Source organism: Echeneis naucrates, chromosome 12 (assembly GCF_900963305.1).
Source record: "Echeneis naucrates chromosome 12, fEcheNa1.1, whole genome shotgun sequence".
Taxonomy (NCBI): Eukaryota; Metazoa; Chordata; class Actinopteri; order Carangiformes; family Echeneidae; genus Echeneis; species Echeneis naucrates.
The window spans coordinates 9,353,644-9,373,082 of record NC_042522.1 but is presented as its reverse complement, the minus strand read 5'-3'; the positions used below and the strand labels follow the sequence as shown (position 1 = coordinate 9,373,082).

General features: G+C 40.5%; 2 protein-coding genes across 2 annotated transcripts; both read right to left on the bottom strand.

Moving 5' to 3' along the window:
- Positions 1-4,237: 4,237 nt before the first annotated feature.
- On the bottom strand, positions 4,238-12,642 carry LOC115052358 (cholesterol 7-desaturase). The gene is made up of 7 exons (XM_029516427.1): positions 12,270-12,642; positions 7,831-8,019; positions 7,131-7,309; positions 6,372-6,497; positions 6,111-6,230; positions 5,623-5,799; positions 4,238-4,399 (listed from the first exon to the last, which is right to left on the bottom strand). Exons 1-7 carry the CDS (start codon positions 12,640-12,642, stop codon positions 4,238-4,240), a joined length of 1,326 nt encoding a protein of 441 aa, XP_029372287.1.
- Positions 12,643-15,047: 2,405 nt separating this feature from the next.
- LOC115052051 (bile salt-activated lipase-like) lies at positions 15,048-19,144 on the bottom strand. The gene is made up of 11 exons (XM_029515942.1): positions 19,079-19,144; positions 18,655-18,802; positions 18,354-18,473; positions 17,314-17,511; positions 17,086-17,216; positions 16,807-16,914; positions 16,570-16,684; positions 16,044-16,230; positions 15,731-15,934; positions 15,344-15,553; positions 15,048-15,231 (listed from the first exon to the last, which is right to left on the bottom strand). The coding sequence occupies exons 1-11, from the start codon at positions 19,142-19,144 to the stop codon at positions 15,048-15,050; spliced, it is 1,671 nt and encodes a 556-aa protein (XP_029371802.1).
- Between the last annotated feature and the right edge of the window lie 295 nt (positions 19,145-19,439).

Sequence of the window (19,439 nt, the reverse complement as noted above, 5' to 3'; positions counted from 1 at the left end):
TTCTGCACATCATCAAATATAAGTACAGATGCATAATTAACTAAATGAGAGGAACAAACAAGTTTAAAAGGAGGCTCAAATTCAGCTTTCATCACAGCTTCCAGTCCCTCTTTCTGTCCTTGAATGAACATGGATATAGAGGATTAAATTGTAGGGCTGAGTCTCCTTCATGTTTGGCATGAAAGGATATCAAGCTGGGTTTGTGTTGCTAAGAATATGCAGCAGTAACAGCAGAAAGCATCCAAGCTGTTCTGATGAGAAGTAGGTCAATAGAAGACCCAGAAAGATATGAGGAGTTTTCACCCAAAGTCAGACCTCCATTATCTGACGCACCAAGTCCTGTAAAGTTAGAAGAAACTTGAAAAAAGACAAAAGGCAGAGGTTGGCACACTGCTGACAGAGGGATCCTTTCAATTTCACAGACATATTAGAAATGTTGTATAATCGACTGTATCCCAAATTTTAAGAACTAAAATATGCACCAGCAAATCACACTGCTTATAGGTCAGTTAAAACTGTTTGTAGTCCTCCCCCCCCAAAAAAAAAACAAACAAACAAAAACCCAAAGGTAAAATGAACGTTAACATTAAGCATCTTATTCAATAGCAATGAGTCAGACGACTGAAATCCCTCAAATGAGTTCATCCATCACTAAAAAAGTGTGGACTGTGTTATGGCAGGAAGAGCCATGTACAGGAAAAAGCCCAGTAGTACCAAGAAGAGCAGCAGCAGTGCAACGATGGAGAAGCAGAGGGTGTGCAGTCGCATCAGTCTCAGTCCTCTGACGAGGCAGGATGGGTAAACACAGCATCTGCATATGTTTCTGAGTGTGAGCACCTCCAGTTGCCTCTCCAGAGCAAAGCAGCACTCTGGAGGTGCAGGGACAGCCTGAAGTTCAGGGTCAGGACTGATGATGAGGGCCGGAGCTGGCTCGTGGTTACCGTTACAGTAAGACTCCTCCTGCAGTCTCCTGATCTCCCACTGTAGGTAGGGAGTGGTCTGTCGACAGAAGGGGCACTGCAGTCGACCTGGGTCCTTGGCCTGCCTCATGATGCCAGCTATGCAGTTGTGGCACAGAGTGTGGTTGCAGTGGAGCAAGGTGAGGTGCTGATCTCCGTGCGAGTCCAACAGCTCGCTGCAGATGGGGCACTCATGCCGACTGCTGCTGCTGCCGCACACACTCTTGACACTTCCACTGCAGCCAGGCTGATCCCTGCCAGCCCACTCCAGCTCTTGTGGAACAGATGTCTTTCGGACGGGACCATCTGTTGTCATTTGCATGTCTGCTTTGTGAGTTTCATCACGGTGTTCCTGATATTTGTCCTGGAGCAGCGGCTGCATGACAGAGTCACTCTCATTGTCTTGCTTTTTCACTCCCCTTGTTGCGTAGAAAATTCTGACATGGGTCTCCTCTGTGGTTCCTAGATACTTTTCTTCCAGCATAACAATTCCTTCCTTGCTTTCCCTTTCAGCCATCCTTCAAAACAAAAGTGTTCTTCCTTTTTTTCTGTCTGCTTCAAACAAGTAGTACAGCCCTAACACAAGCTCAGTCCTTATTACGGCAAACCTGCTAGCGTACTGCACAAAACTCATGTGATTCAATAGTTGAGGTAATACTTTAGTATAACAAAGGCAATGCATGCCTCTCCCACTGTAGACCCAGATAAGATAAGTACAGTCACAGAGAAGAAGAAGTGTTAAGCAATAACAGGAGCCTCAGAGAAGTGCCACAGGCCAAGTAAAACAGTCAACGTTTCACTGTTACTCTCAATTTAACACACTAACTTATTCAGCGCAATGGAAAGCTTTTGCCAGTTCAGAAATGCATGAGCAAACACATTAGAGTGGGGCAGATTTATTCTGCACATTTCAATAAACATTACTTTGAAGATCCGTCCATTACGGAAAGGAATTTTCACATCACGAGGGAAACAAAGAGAGGAGCATGTCTGGTATTCATAAGAAGAGCTGTGCTTTCTATCATCTCTAGTTACTTTCTTTGAAATGTGTCCTCTATCTTCTGCAATCACCGGATAATTTAAGGAAAGTTAAAACGCAGTGCCAAACAGTTCCACATGAACTGAAACTCATTAGTTGGAGAATACAGTAGTATTTAAGAAGGCCTCACAGCATTGTAGTTATCAGTGATTAAATCAGGAACCAACCCATAATATGCATCAGGATAAAGTAAATAAAAAGAAATACAATGTTCAAAGTGGATATTTCTGTCTTGCATGCAGATGAGTAAGAGATGTAAAAGGAAAAGACAGTTCTAACAAATTATTAAGAGCAACACTGTATAAATTATGAGATGTAAATGATAAAATCAGAAACTATTTCAGTGAATGTATAATATGCTGTTACAGCCGGACATGCAAAATGTATTAACCCTTCAGAGCAAATCTGAGCAAAGACAGGAAACCAAACATGAAATACAATCCTAGAAGTCAATCCTCTTCCATGCAGTGGCGGAGCCAGAAAATATTCAGTGGGGTGGCCAAGATGGAGTCCGTAATAATTAGGGGGTGGCATAGAAATCACTATTGCCTGAATATAAAGTTGAAAATAATGCACTATATGCTTATACTACACAAATTTACAAATTGGAAACACCGCAAAAACTATTATGAGAATATTGGACTCATTTTCATTTGTCCCACAAACTTACAACCGTATTCTGCGATTATCGTGGTTTGCAGCAAAACGATTTACAAAATCATCGAAGTTCTTAAGTGTTGAAATGCAATCTCCTCTTTGATATAACAGCTTACCTGTAGCCACTTGCTGCTTCACGTTAAAAAAGTCAGCGTGTGCTTGAAACAGCCGCTCAAATCTTCTTCCTCTTGGTGAAACTGCGCGCGACACTTAACCGACATTTAAACTGCGCGCCGTGCAGCTTAAGTCTCCGGTCGGAAATGCTGCGCCAGTGCAGGAAGGTTCCGTTCCGCACGTGGGATACCATTGACAGCTGTGACTTTTTTTTTCCAAGGCCAATAGGAGAGGAGAACAAGAGTCCCTGTTGGGAATTATTCTAATGTGTGTGTCTCTTTTCACATCAGAAGATCTGCATAATGCCCGTGAGCAATTGCACAGTCAATATGTAGTTAGCCTATCTTAGCATAAAGACTACGAACAGCTAAGTTGACAGAATGAAAACTACATTACATTAACTACATACTACAAAACTACAGCTACTCAAATTTTTGTTAGTCTGATTTGAACAGAAATCAGAAAAATAAAGATTGTGATTTTGGGACCTACCAGATTCAGATCTAGCATCAATTTCTTTACATGTGTGATAGTATAGAATAAGCCATTACAGCAGGACATACAAAGTGTCCCCTAACCTCAACTCTCAGAGAGGTATAGGTGATGGTAGGTAGTGAAGGTTGGTAGACATGTTCTTCACTTTAACAAGGCCAGTTTTGATGTTTTCAGCCATTGTGCAATGCTCATTTAATCACATTCTGGTTTAAAAATTGTATTTAAAACACAGATGTGAGACTGGCAACAATTTAGCTATCTCACGCTTGCAAAAATACTGTATTTTCCCAAATTAAACAATGATTTTGCTCCTTGCTGTGGTCGATAATAGACATGTAGTTGTTACCTACCTCCAATCCTCCACCTCATACTGTGGTACTGATCTAAAGCAGCACAACACACCACAGGATTATTCTCTTAATCTTTTATTTTGAATCAAACATCTAACTGGTTTCAAGTATTAAAAGGCAGTGGTGAGGTGGTGCTGTACGTCATCATTCTTCATCACAACAGGCCTCTATTTGGTGGCTGTATTGTAAACTCAGATATCCATCAGAAAACAAACATACCTGCCATTACACCTGTGGTGGAGGCAGAACCTGGCTTGATTACACCAAGACTTAATGCCACCATTTTGAAGATTAAATATTAACGCAGAATAAAGTGGAGATAAAGTCAAACTAAGAGATACTGAACCTAATTCAAACCAAGTCACAGGTGGTTGATATGAACTCCAAACAGGAAAACGTCACATACAAGTCTGTAACTGCTAAAAGAGGCTAGATGAATAGTAGAAATGTCAATTTACTTGAAATGATCCCCAATTTGTGAATTGCTTTTTCTTCTTTCAGTCAGCTTCTAAAAGAAAATTTGATTAATGTTGCATTGTTTAAACAAGGAGATTTTCTGGTGATCTGATCAGTGTCAACCCATGTCAGCCATCTTCTCTGCTGATCTCTGAGGTCCATGGAGGTCAAAAGTCTAAAGAGTCGCACTGATATCGCAGCTGCGGGCTGTTCTCACTGTAGAACTGACTGAACCACCGCCTGTGCTTCTGGATGGCTGAATCTTCCTTCACCAGAAGAGGCTTGGTGAGGTACTTCTTATTGTTCCAGATCATTACATCCCGCTCAAACTAAGCACAAAAGGAAAACAGGAGAGGATGCACTAATGAGCACAACATATTCTCAGTTTGTTCTGCACTCCCCACCACCTCTGCTCTCCACTTAATAATCCAGCAGAGTGTGCAGCTGTACAAAATGTATTATAATTCATCAGCAGGGGTTTCTGTGTGACGTTGTGCTGATCAAATGTCATGCAATCACTGCAGAGATTTGACATTTTAGCCCAGACTCAGACTCTAATTCTCATCCTAAGCCTTCCTCTGGCTCTTTGTGTTCAAACCAGATAGAGAAAGAAAAAGACAGTAATTAGTTGAAAATAAATGATGTAAAATAATCTTTTTGTATTTAATAGAATGCCTTATCTTGTTCCTACCAACATCGTCTCAGATGCATGGTGGAGCACCGTGATACTTCATTTTAGGTTACCATTCACAAAAATGATTTCCTATGAGCCACCTTTTTACTGTCGCTTTTCTTCACTGCTAATTATCAAGTTTAATGAGTACTATTTACACCTTTTCAGTGACTGTTTGGTATTATTTCTAGTGGCAACGTGGAGAAAGAATTAAACCAAAGACAAATTTGGACACAAATAAACACAATGACCCCATCGCATTAGAGACAGCCTAATGCTGCTTTGTAAGGTCAGAAATGTGTTCAGTAACAGACAGCAACTACTGGAAACATAGGATGATGGGAGGACTGAGACTACTGAGACGGAGAGGAAATGTGCTGCCAAAACAATACTAAGAGCTAAAAGAGCTACTGCTTATCTGTTTCCGGGTCATGGGGTGCTGGAGCCAATCCCAGCTCCCTCTGGGTGAGGGTGGAATACACCCTAGTGAGGGCCAACACACAGAGACAGACAGAGGCCAACAAGCACTCACACTGAGACCTACAGACAATTTAGAGTCACCAGTTAACCCAAACATGATGTTTTTTGGGAGGTGGATCAGTGAAAACATGTAAACTTCACACAGGCTGGGAATCAAACCCACGACCTTCTAGTTGTGGGGCAACAGCATTAACCACTATGCTGCTGTGCTGCTTGTGGAACAGGTCTTTGGAGAAAAAAGCATTCTTCAATGTTTTAATTTTCTTTCCTCACTGTTTCTTATAGCTCGTCTTGAAAAATCATGGGGGGGAAAAACCCCTTGCCCTTTAAATTTGGTTCTCAGGGCTTCTGCACAGATCTGTAGATGGGTGACTATTAGGAGAAGCTGGCGTACTGCACCTGAATGCACTCTGCTTTGAGGATGAACTTGGGCACCAGAGGCAGGATGTTAGACTGATAGAAGATGGCGTGAGAGACACATTGCAGCAGCGGCTCCACGGGAGTCACACAGTGCAGGATCACACCTCGGCCCAGATAGCTGTGGTCAAACAGCAGAAACACCATTCCTGGGCCGACCTGAGCCTCAAACAAACAGTTATTCATCACAATGACACAAGCAACCATCAGACACAAAAGAAAATTTCAGCCGACATTATTTTAGGTGTAACCACTGTACTGATTCTAATGCTGTAATTAATTCTATAACTATAATTATAATAAATTCTAATTATTGTAAATCCCTACCATGTTAAGTTACACTACTCACTAGCAGGCATCCAGCTGCCAGACCTTTTTATTTCAAAGTGAATTATTGATTATTCCATCGATATAATTTACAGTATAGGGAAAGTAGCATAGCCTACATATCTACTTTGAATTATACGTACCTGTCTGGCTACAACGTCAACATCCAGCAGATGCCAATGGAGTCCAAACAGAGTCAGGGAGTGTTTCACCAGCATCTGAGAGCAATGCCTGTTGGGCTCGGACTCTGGTTCCCATTGAACCTTTAACAAACCCCACACATAGGTCCGTATCAGAGAGAAATATGCAGTGTTGAATTGACTTCATCCTCCCAAAATAAATAGATAATCTATCAATCTATCATCTATAAAATGCCTTTAAGGTCAACACTTCAGTCCTCTTACTTTCCAGTCATGTCGCACAAATTCCCAGATTTTACTGTTGGTGTAGCGTAGATCTACGCCACTGACGATGCCCGGGGTGTGAAGGTGAGCGAGGTGAGCGATATCTGCTGCATTTTCAGGTATCTCCTGTAGAGACAACCGTGAGACACACAAAGACTTCTGTTAAAACCATCTACACTGCCTGAATTCATGACCAGCTACAAAAAGTGGAGTGAAGGCAGTGAGGGGGAACATTTGTATAGATGTCAAGACGTGTGACAAAATGAAAAACCCCATATGCAAATTTGATAAGAAAATTTATTTATGCTATTTTTTTTATAGCTTACCTAAGAGTTATATAAGAACCTTGTTCGAGATTTTTTTTAAATATTAATGTCTAAGCATTACAAATCTATATCTATAACTATATACTTATATTACAATATAATGTATTTATATTGTAGATAAATATTGCATGAAAATATATCCCAAATGAAGTTAGTATATGTTGATACTTCACTATTAAAAAAGGAGGCCAGAAGTCTGAAACCACTTTCTCATATATATATACAATTTCAATTTTTTTTCATTAGCTGTTAACATTTCTGTTTTCAAAAGCTTGGATATATAAATACATATAAAGTAATAAATAAATATAAAACCTCTTATATTCAGAGGATCTATACATGATATAATACAATAGGTGGTATGTTAACATCACTCTTGTTATGCAGATGTGCATATCATACATTTAACCAGTGAACTCACACACACACACACCTGTATGTGAGCGTTGATAAAATGTTCAGTTCTCCCTCGATAGACCCACTGTCCCTTTGTGATCTCCTGCTGCTCAGGCACGGTCCACTGAGGCTCCTCTCCATCACAGTGAAACCAAACCAGGATCTGGCGGTTGACCTCACAGCTGGGCCAGGAGCGCACCTTGGCAAATTCTGGCACTGAAGGACAAATGACACTCTCTGTGGTAAGGGTGTGCACACAGAAATGCTAAATTTAATCTTCACAATCCACTATTCACTTGTAACCATTAAATTGTTACATTTATTGGGTTACATATTTACACTACCCACTTTCCATTTTGGATCATTCTTTTCTTCGTTTTTTTGTCTGCATTTGTCCCCACAGTGTCAATAACAAGGAGTGTCAGCTTTTAATGTGATTGATGCACTTTAAATCTTGCAGCTGAACAGTTTATTTTTTCAATGCATGTCTGTAGTCATCACAAGCCCTCCCAGGAAACTAGGTTATCAATCTTTATTTATTTAAGATTGCTTTCATATCACGCAATATTCATATCATGCATGAATCCGCCGTTCATGTTTTTCTCTTGATGTTAACCCTTTTATTCCTATTCAGACCCGTTTTTCCAATTCAAAGTCGTTGGATAATGAAAGTTTTGAAGAGTTTTTTTTTTTTTTTTTAGTTCTAAATTGACAAAAGCATCACTTCGAGTTCAAACCTTTTTTTGCATAGGGGATTCTCACACACTTGCCGTCGTCCCCAGAGAACTGCCATCCATGAAATGGACACTCGATGCAGCTTCCGATCACCCGTCCTCCGACAGCCAGGTTGGCACCCAGGTGAGGACAGTAGGCATCCAGTACATAGGCCTTTCCATCATGGCCCCGAAACACTGCCAGCTGCTCACCTAGGACATTAAATTACATCAGAGGCAGGCTTTAACCATAAGGCTGCAACTCCACTGACACATCTGCCACAAACACAGTTTCTTAAAAAGAAGGCACATGAAGCGACCACATATACAGTATATCTGTTAGTACATGTTCTCCTATTTATAGCTGTTTAGTAAATCAGGAAGAGAGACTTTGACAAACAAGCAAAGTGTGTACTTGCTAATCATGGATAAACCACCGATTAGAGTGTTACCATTGTGCCACATTGCATTGTCTCTAATGTGTGTTTTGGCATTAATGGTTAAAAAACTGTTGTTCTGTTAATCGTTCAGGCTTCTACTGGTAGATGTTTTATGAGATTTTGACACAAATGACAGTTTTTGTTTGTAAATTACAAACAGTGAAAGTGGGTGGAATCAGAATCAGGGGTGTTGTATGTGTTCAGTGCTGCAGTATGTACCACAGTGTCTCTCTTTGTTTCAAGTGGACATACACTGCTGAAAAGTCTTAAACCTACATTCCACGGGTTGAATCTCTACGGGTTGTTTAAAAAAAAAAAAAAATCAGATTGTATGTAGTTTGTGGTCACAGCTACAGGTCCAATTTAGAGGAAATGGACCATAAAGCAGAAGATGAGATGAATGAGGACATGGCTACTGTCTTATTGATGGAGTGTGCAAGAGCCACCCATCACTCCTCCTCAGCTACACCGTCTTCAAAATATGGGTTCTTCTTGTTTCAAAAGATGGTGATAGCTACATTACACACTGGAGGCTTGAAAGCAGCAGCTCACAAGCCAATGAATGATGTCACGAAGGGTTAACACTTGCTTTACAGATATAGACAGCGTTGAATGATTATTTTTGCTTTAACCAGCCTCATCTCACTGTCTGCTTTGCAGGGGATAAGCAGCATGCTTGAAGTCACTGCTTTGGAGGGTAACACCTTGTCTACTCAGAGAAGATTACAGGTATAGATTACAACAATATCCCTGTGATAGACCTGCAATCTGTCCGGGGTGTAAAGAATTCGATTAAAACAACAGCAGACTACTAAATATATTTGTATGATGTGTGTGTGTGTGTGTGTGTGTGTGTGCAACCTGCACTTAGTACTTTTCAAACCACCAAATCTAGAGATCTCAATTTACTGTATCTACTGTCTTTGGTTTGATTCATGGCTGACCTACACTGCTCAGATTGCTCCCAGATTAGCACTTGGATGGACGACAGTGGTTAAGAGTAACTGCTGAACCAGCTGTTGCGGTCCCCTGTCAGGGGACTCCTCAATACATTTCTGGGAAATACAAAACGAATCTTATCCATAAGAGGTGTGACACAGCAACATCCTGTCATCCCATGTGTGTGGGGAGCTGAATCACTCTGCAAAAGAGCACAGGGGATAAGAGAGACTTGCCGAAAATTAATATATGATGTACATGGATGAGCATGGAGAACCACTAGGAAGGAGACACTGCAATTATTCACAGCAAGATGCAAATCCTGGAGGCAGCCAAGTTCTGATTTCGGTTAGCATGATTTAAGGTGGTAATGCAGGGCTGAAAGGAGAATCTGTGCTGAGACTGAGAAAGGAGGAGGCTATACAGATACTATACATCATGGGCAGAGTCCAGATTGTACTTCATTTCATATTTTACACATCCTGCAAACACGTCCTGGTGGTGTTCTGGCAATGTCCCATCCCCACTTTGGCAGACCCTGATCTTCTTCACAGCCTCAGTCTGTGGGAGTTTTAATAAACTGATACATTGAGGCTGCCTGTAAAATATCCACAATGTAGAGCAACCCTAACCCTCAACGTGTGATAATAAGCCGTAATTACATGCAAACAATAATTTGCAATTCCTGTTTATTCATGGTCATAGAAATTAAGTTGACAAAAAAAAAAAGACTAATTCCAACTCTAAATCCAGTTGGTAGTAAACCTGGAGCTTTCAGCCACTTCACATTGTCCTTCTTTTTGGATTGAGGTTGTCATGGAAACAGGTCTGTTTCCATAGACTATGATTTTATCCTGTTAGCAGAGAAGTCTCTGTGACAACTGAGCACACTGCATTTGTGTAACAAAATGGATAACTCTGGATATACGTAGTTAAATGCTGACAAATATTGGCTGAATCTTTTCATTTCTGCCATTAACCAGGATTCGAAAAAATGATCTGACAAGTTTTGATGAAAAGTTAATAATTTCCTTCTTTATTACTAGGTTTCAATGAAAAAAGCTAAAAAAAAAAAAAAAAAAAATTGTTGATCAATCATCAATCGATGATGAGAATTTTTCACATGTATTACTGTATTTACAGAATACAACAGTCAGATAGTTGAAACTGCAGTGGATGAAGTGGTAAAAAAAAGATGATTGGTTTTAACCATACTCAGGCTGCTTTCACGTGCTGTCTGCCCGGTGATGTGACACAAACATGAAAAGCCCCGCTCACTCTTTGAATCCTTTTTGAACTCAAACTCAAACAACTCTGTGAGGGGATCAAACAGTTCCACCTTGTTTCAGCGCGTGAATAACTTGGTTAATTTAAATGAATCATATGTTGCACTGTAAATGCACCTAAATAATGTTTAGCTGCGTACACATATCATGCATCATGGAGATGTAAATATTTAGAGCTTAAAACCTGAGTGATGGGGAGTCATATTATTGATCACAGAGAAGCGTGGTGCAGGACGGATCCCCATGAGATCAAATACTGCTCCTAAGACAAGAATAATCATAAAATGACCAAAAATTTTTTTTTTGTTTTTTCTTTTACAATTCTCCACCCTTTGCTTGTCAAAATAATTACATTCAGGGGGAAAAAACTGCATATTAATAGTGAGATAAGTGTTAGTTGTGACTTTACTATCAATAATAACTGTTCTTTATTGTGTGGTGTCAATCTCAGTTCATTGGGTGAGAGGAAGCATGCAGGAAAGGTCACCAGATTGTAATGGGGCTGACATACAGTCACTAAGAGAGATGCTCACATTTACACCTAACCTCCATGTCTTAGGAGGAGACCCACGCAGGAGCAGGCATTCCAGGCTCAAAGCCAGAAACTTCTTGCTGTGTGGTGACAGTGCTGATAATGATTATATGACCGGTAACCACGACATCCAATTCCAAGACCTTTAATTCAAACAAGCGGTTACAGGCATGTTTGACCAGAAACAATGAGGCTTTGTTCTAGCAGAAACCATCACTAAGCACCTGAGCGTGTAAACTACTCTTGAAAAGAGAGCAGATTTTTGTGTTTGAAATGTGCACCAAAATCTATGTCAAATAAGCGTGTCTCCCTTGGCATTGTAGCTTCACGACACTCAGAGACAACAGAGACCAGGTTACTCAATGACCCAACGTGAATAAACACAGGTGAATCATCGAGCATCATTTTTGTCATTCGTCACTCTGCTGAATTTTCTGCCTGAAGTTTCCGATCAGTAATTTTCCACAGTCCATTCAGCTCACATTGATGTGGGACTGAGTACGGAGTAATCCTCCTAACATTGACAAATGTTTTGCGTTGCTATTGATCAATGATCACTACAGTTGAGTCAATCAATGCATTGGCCGTTTCCCTACATTGCAGGAGGTGGGAATGTTACCACAGTGATAACAATCACAGCTCCTAATGAAGCTCCAGATAATTCATGTTTTTAAAGATTATTGATGTAAACTAGTTTGAAGTTGAACACATTTATTCTTTCTTACTTAAAGTCAATGTTTTGAAATGTAATTCATCTTGCTCAGTGACATTTAGCTATTGATTAAACACTGCCTGTTTGTATCTTGATGTGATCCTGACCTTAGGGTGAAACATTAACAGTGAATTGATTTTTTTTTTTATAACAAAGCCTGTCCTCTTTCATCTAAAAACAAACAAACAAACAAACAAACAAACCCACAATAACAACATTTAGCATTTAGAGAATTTAAGTGAAGGCACCAAATGTTGGAGATTCACACAATAGTTCCTCACTTTTACCAGTCAAAGCCTTTATCTCGTGGGGGGTGGCAGCCTGCTAAAACCAAACTATATACCACTATATACCACTATACTGTGGTGAGGCCAGCACAATAATGTGTGGTAGCTTACATCTGCCAGTGTCAGTCCCCTGACTGCTGACCTGAGACTTGTCATTTGCCAAGATGCAGTATCTGCTGAGGGAAAGTTTATGACCTAACTCAGCTCAAATTGCTTTCGGATTAATTTTTTTCTTGAGTGAGTTTGAGACATCATCTTGGATCATACCTAGGGCAGAGACGTGTTGGACCTGTCCCCGGTGCAGCAGGTGTGAGTCCAGCAGTCGGTACCAGCCGTTCGGATAAACCGGCGGCAGCTCTCCGGTCTTCCTCCTGCGGCGGACGTCGTTTGCGGCCTGCGCTCTGGAGCGGCCGTCCTCGGCGATGTATCCCACATCGAGCCCCCGGAGCAGCTCCAGGGGACAGAAGAGCAGGCTGTAGAGCCAGCCCGCGGCGAGGAGGCCCACCCCGGCCAGGATGCAGACAGCGGCCCGGCCCGGAGACCCGATCGGCCCGCTTTCGCCCCACAGCGGAGAGTCCGGCAGGATCAGGCCTGCGCCCAGGCTCAGACCGACGCAGGCAGCTGCCAGGCCGGGGGACATGCTCCCGGTGTCCCTGTCTCCCTGCAGGCTGCAGTGACAAATGAATGGATGAGTTCACAGAGGGTCACGATGTGTTGTTCAGGAAGGACAAAGTTGGACACCTTGGAGACACACCCAGACCTCTGACTGCTCTGCTTATCAACACACTAAAATACAAAGTGTTTAAGGTGCCAAAGCACAGAAAACAGACCCACACCAAGATGCACACAGAAAAATATAGATCTGTGTCAGCACAGTATATGGTCTATGGATGATAATGTCATTAAGTCTGCATGTGTGTGTGTCAGGTTCCACAGTTCCCTGTCTCCTTCACATTCAGTGGTTCATTTGTTTCATTTCATTCATACAACATCAGGCCTCAATAACAACCTGGAAACTGGAAGCCTAGCAGAGCTGACTCATGTTTTGCAGGCTCCCTCTGTTGGTTATTTATCAGTAATGGTTTATAAAGTCAGTGACTTAATGTAGTGATGGTTTGTATCCTGTTATTGGAACTCAGGAGCACTTTCATTGCACAAGTACAAGAATAATTATTCAAGCTCAAACAAAAACCAGTGGCCGATACAGGCTTATCACACATAATAAAGATCCATTTCTTTTTAATAAACCAGACTCTTGTGTAAGATTCTCACAATGTTTTTTCACTCCGGAAGTTTGTTGTATACTCTTATTAACATGATGTATGTCTTATTGAAAGTAAAAGCGTATCACTCAGCAAAGGGGGCCACCAACCATAAAGCCTCCCCTGTGAAACCAAATAATCACTGGGAGGTTTGATGACACTTCTCAGAGGTTCCTGGTTTGTCAGCAAAGGGTATTCCTTTGAAAACATCCCTAAAATGGAAATGACCGAGGGGAATATTTTTTCCCTGAACGCTGCCACCTTCTGTCTGCACCACACCCAGCTAGAGACACAGTCAGAGAAGAGAGTTCACCTTCAGTAGTAGGATGAAACAACAGCGGGGCTCATTTTTGGAAATAAATGTCAAAGAAAATTACATTTAAAAAAAATGAAGGGTGAACTAGATGTAAACTGCTCACTCAGCCCATTTTCCCACTGATGTATATGCATAACGTTATGTAAAATTCTTACAAGTTATACCAAACATAAATGTTTGAGCAGCTGTTATATTTCCACCTGATAATTTTACATGGTGTTAACTAATAAAACTCATTACACTGAGCACAAAAGCACTTTAATTAGTATCACATCTTCACAGTGACAAATCATTCTATTTTTATAGTTTGCTTTTGATTTGAGGTGTGCAGAGTGACTTCATGTAACTTTGATTTGATTCACATATTTGTAAATGATAAACGTTTGTAGACTTTGTAGATGTACAGTTGCTGCTCTGGCTGTTCCCAGGGAGAAGACATGAGCCAACAAAACCTTCAGTTTCTCCATGGCTATCCAGAAAGCAGTGAACACCTTTTGAGAGGCTTATATACACAATATCCCCCTCTTCCAGAGAGTTAATGGTAAATATTGTATATGTATATATATATATATATATATATATATATATATATATATATGTATATATATATGTTTAGTAATGTTATAACACCTTCTCTGCTCCCCTGTGGAAACTGAAATCCTGATGATGTCAGGATGAGGTCAGTATGAAATGTCACAATACAGAACCTGTTATTTCGATGGTCTTACAAATGTGTATTTTACCCTTTTAAGTTTGAAAAATAAGACGGTGTAGCTGTATAAACATTTAGGACACAAACACATGAAGAGAAAATCCTAGCAGTCCTTTAAAGGCCTGAATGTTGTTGACTTACAGAGACAGGTGGAGTAATTCACAGATTAACAAAGTGCACGTGGTGTGCGATAAGATAAAACCTCCAAAATAACTCCACACTGCTAAAGTGTGTTTTGTTTTGTGATAAAGATACACCAAATCCTTTACAAATGTTCCAACCATAATAGATCCTCAGATACACATGCAAACAGTGTTGGACAATCAAGTTTTAATACACATCACATCCAGCAGGGTTTGATTGGCTTTAGAGCCTCCACTGCCATAGCATATTTAAAAAGTGTCCAACTATTATGTGACCAGATACGGGGTAAAAAGTAATTCTGATTTGAACTGTGAAAACTATTTACATGTATTTATTAGAAAATAACTGTATAGACATCAATTAATTAATCAACAGGGACTGTATCAACTGTATGGAAGTGAAGACAAATAACATGAAGTCCAAATATAAAAGGTTCAAAATCACATTTTATTTTGTAACAGCAATAGTTATTTATCATCATTGCCACTGTTGCCATTACCATCATCTTTCATGGTCATATCACCAATTTATTTTTTACAAACCAATACTAACAGGACACTGAACATCCTGGTTTCTGTAACGCTAATGTTTGATTACCAGACAAAAGCTCTCTATTCTGAGAACACTGTGGACAGGCTGGGCAGGATGCTGGTCCAGAAATTCACATAAGGCATTCTCATCTCCTGTTTCACATAACCTTTGTCCATCTTTGAATTGATCTCCAGGAACTGGTGTCCAGTGTTGGTGAATTGAGGCCATGTAGCAGGAACACTCAGATCCCCTTTGTTGGGATCTCTGCAGATGCAAGTAATAAATAGGAAAAGTGAATTAAGGCAGCTCTATTTTCTATTTCAGTCTTTGATTTCATTTCTGCAGTGCTCAGTGTATTGTGTCTGCCAAATCATACCCAGTTTTAGCAAAGTTGGTCCAGTAGGCAATCATGTAGCCGGAAACATCGCGGTGGCGAGGCCAGTATCCCAGTGGTGTGGTGAAAGGCTTTCCAAAAACATATTGCAGGTCATCACCGTGGTCAGCTCCCATCCAGCTGGGGTACGGCTTGCCAATGCCACCCAAACGGTTTGGCTCAGAGAAGAGATAGGAGTAGGTACGACCAGTTCTGTGGCAAAAATTTGTATGTTGCATTTATGTTGAAAATAAGAGACTTTAAAGCGTAACCAATACTAGTTAAAAACCGTGTTCCCTGCTTTTCCTTCCCTTATAAAGCAAAGTGGGGAACAGAAACACTTGTGTATAAATGAACATAAATGATTTGAAATTAACATGATGTTCTCACTTGGCATTGTTAGCATGGAGATAAAGGGCAGCCTGCGTTGCCACCAGGAAGATGTAGTCTGTTCCGATCTCCACTACGGTTTTCTTGATAGTCTCCCTGTTGGGATTTGATCCCCATGTTGAGGTGTATGTACTGTAGGCATTGTCCAAACCAGCAGCGCCCTTCTCCTTAGTGTATGAAGCCAAAAGTCTCCTCACATCCTCACTACATTGGAGAATGGAAGAGTTGAAGGTTATTCTGATAAAACACCTCCCTGCCACCAAAAATGTTTGCAGGTCCACATTTACCACAAAAAGGGTTAGGGTCAACTCACATAGGTGTGTCTATGAGTTGGGAGTTGATTGAAGGAACATCTAAACCAGTAAAGATGTGTCCATCCATGTCAGTGATTCCAGCGATATAGTCAATGTCAGCAGCATTGTGGAACAGATTGGATGGGTCATCGGGCAGGAAGTCGCCATCAATCACAGGAGAGAGGGCCAGGTTTTCTAGCACAGGATCTAACACAGACAGATACAACCAGACAATGAGGTGGCAATAGACAACTTTTAACTCCGCTTTCATTAAGAACTAACCTTAATTTTTATCATTATGGGGTGAACGTAAATGTAAGTCAGTTAAACCAGCAAAAGAAACGGGGCTCCACTTTCAGAAAAGGTAAAGTAGACAAAGGGGGAGGGGAATAAAACTTTTTCAAAGCAAAAATAAAACAGCAAACTTCAAACAGGCATTAATCTGACTTCTGAATGTTTGGACTAAAACAGAAATGTATTCACAATGACATACTTTGTTTCGCATCAGAGGTAGTCCCTATATTATATGTGTAGTAGAGCCCTTACGATCAGGTGAACCGGAAAAGCTGATGGTGCCAGCCAATGTCAAGCGTGCAGGATCAGTCGTCTTCAAACAGGAGACCATATTTTCATTGGTGGGGCAATTAACCTTCAGTGCAATCTGAGAGAAGGGTTCAAATCAAATGTAATCAGTTTCTCAGTCATGAAGATCCACCTTTTAAATCTTCCAGAGCTGAAAGTTGCGTGGATAAAGGAATGCATTTTAGAGGCATTAAGATGTACCTCCTCAGCGTACTTTCGGGGGTTTCTGTTGACAGCCCATGGGCACAGGGCAACCCCGCTCTGGGAGATGGCTCTCTTGAAAAGCCCTTTGTTGTGGGGAGTGAGTGTCTGTGACCAGAAAGACAGAAAAACAGATATCTTCATTCATTCTTTAAATCTTTTTAGAGCCACATGTGGATATTATACATTTAATCACCACATGTTCAAACAATTAATTCAACCTCACAAGTATTTCTGCTTTAAAAGAGAAACCCACAATGAACAAGAAAAGCCTCTCACCTGAAAGCTAACACTAGCGCCACCTGCAGACTCCCCGAAGATGGTGATGTTGTCAGGATCTCCTCCAAATGAACGGATGTTCCTGTGCACCCAGGCGATGGCTGCTTGCTGGTCCCACAGACCATAATTACCTGACAAGAAGATGGAAATATGTACAAAACTGTCATGGTCAACAACTACCAGACTTGGTATAATTAAAGAATTAAGAGAAAAAAAAATGCTGTCTACCAGGCAGACTAGAGTCTCCGGTACTCAGAAAGCCCAGAGTTCCCACACGATATGCCAGTGTCACAACAATAACATTTCCTCGCTCTGCAATCTCCTGCCCACTGTACAGATAGTTGTCCAAGACGTTAGCACCCATTGAACCACCGGCCAGGAAGGCTCCTCCATAGATCCAGACCATAACAGGCAGGCCTGTGGACACTGGAGGCAAAAGAAAATTGAACTCATTATTTGGTTGATCCATTACAGATCATGTCCATAATGGACATTGATACTATTTCCAAATGTATTTCAGATATTAACTCTAATAACTTTTCACAGCTCAACCAGTCAGGTCTTGTTGTTATTTCAGAAGTATAGAGAAAGAACCTGAGTTTTCAAACTTCAATCAAGAAACTTCAAAAAAGAATCTATCTGACCGCAGCTTTGAGGTCAGAAGGCATTAAAAAAAGGTGTGTTATCATTTAAAGAACATTGCCAAAGTAGTTCAGTTTCTCTCTCAAGCAAACGCAGAGTCTTTATTTCATGCTTTTGGATTGATAATTGTCATGCTTGTCTTTCTGATTTCACCAAGAAGAATATTGCACACTTACAGATGCAATTCCTGCAAAATTTGGCTGCACATATGCTAACAAAGATCAGAAGGAGAGCTCACATTTCCCCAGTTTTAAAGTCTATGAATTGGCTGCCTGTTGGTTTTAGAGTTTACTTTAAGGTTTTCCTATTGGTTTAAAAAGCTCTCAATGGTCTTGCCCCTGTATATTTAGCTGATGGTCTTTCATCATATTATTTATTAATTAGTTAATTATTTATTAATCTATTTTTATACCATCAGGTCAATTGCAGTTGACCTGATGGTGTTGTCTGGTTTTTTAATAAATTGAATGATTTAACTGAATCGTGGGTTGAGGGAGGGCAGAGTTTTTAATGCTATAAAACATGTTTTAGTTTTTTCAATGTTAATGCAACAATTTTCTATATGAAATGTATCATAAATAAAGTTTGATTGATATGGATATGACCATTTGTGATGGCTGGATTACCTGAGCGGCCATGAGGAACCCAGACATTAAGGTAAAGGCAATCCTCACTTCCTCTGGCGTGAGTCATGATAAGGTTCACCTGCATACATCGCTTTGCGAACTCAGTGGCCTTCAGGACACCTGATGAAATACACGTAAAATATGTTTTCATGTCACATTACATCATGCAATTCAGCCTGTGTCCAATGCTCATTAACCTCTAGATTATGTCTCTTGTACTGAATGAATGAATTTGGGCTAATATTCATCCAAAGTACTACTACTACTAAATTAAAATAAAATACAATAAAAACATTCTCACCATCCCAGCCAGGGTGACGCTTTGGTTTCTCAAATCTTCCAGGGACGTCAGCAAAGGGAATCCCCTTGAAGATGTCCATGTGACGACGGTAACCAAGACGAATGTTTTTGCCCTCCACCATCCCTCCTTCAGTGTAAACCACTCCAAGCTTCGCAAAGTCAACAGAAACAAGACGTGTTGAAAGTGGTGAAAAATATTGATGGAAAAAGCACAAGACTACAGCTTTGATACAGAATTCAAAGAAGATTTCATAGATTGATTTCATCATGTTGTGACAAGACAAATAAAGACTTCTGTCTCGATACCTTTTATCCATCAAAGTGATTTATTCCTAAAACTTTCATATAATAATACTTTAATTCCTTCATTAAATTTAAGCACTCCATATTGAATATCTTTCTGACATTTTCTGTGTGACACTTACAGAGGTCGCAGAGACCGTCTCAAGGAAAATTGCAACAACAACCAAAATGCCCAGCTTCTCCATCATGGCCAGTCTATCAGAACAAACTTGAAAGAGGACCAGACTTTTATAAGGAAGACTCCTCCCCTAAACAACATCCGAGCTTTGTGCAAACTGTGGGGCTGTTTTTTCTCACTATTGCATAACACGTAATATCTAACCATCTTGTCTCCACAGCACTGTCCTCAATACGTCTGATGTTCAACAGACACTCACATTTGTATTTTTATTTGTGTTTATATAGTTTCTCAATCCAAGAGAGGAGTAGTTATCGCCGGTCATTACCAGTCAGGCAGGATGACAAAGTGTTTAAATCAAAATA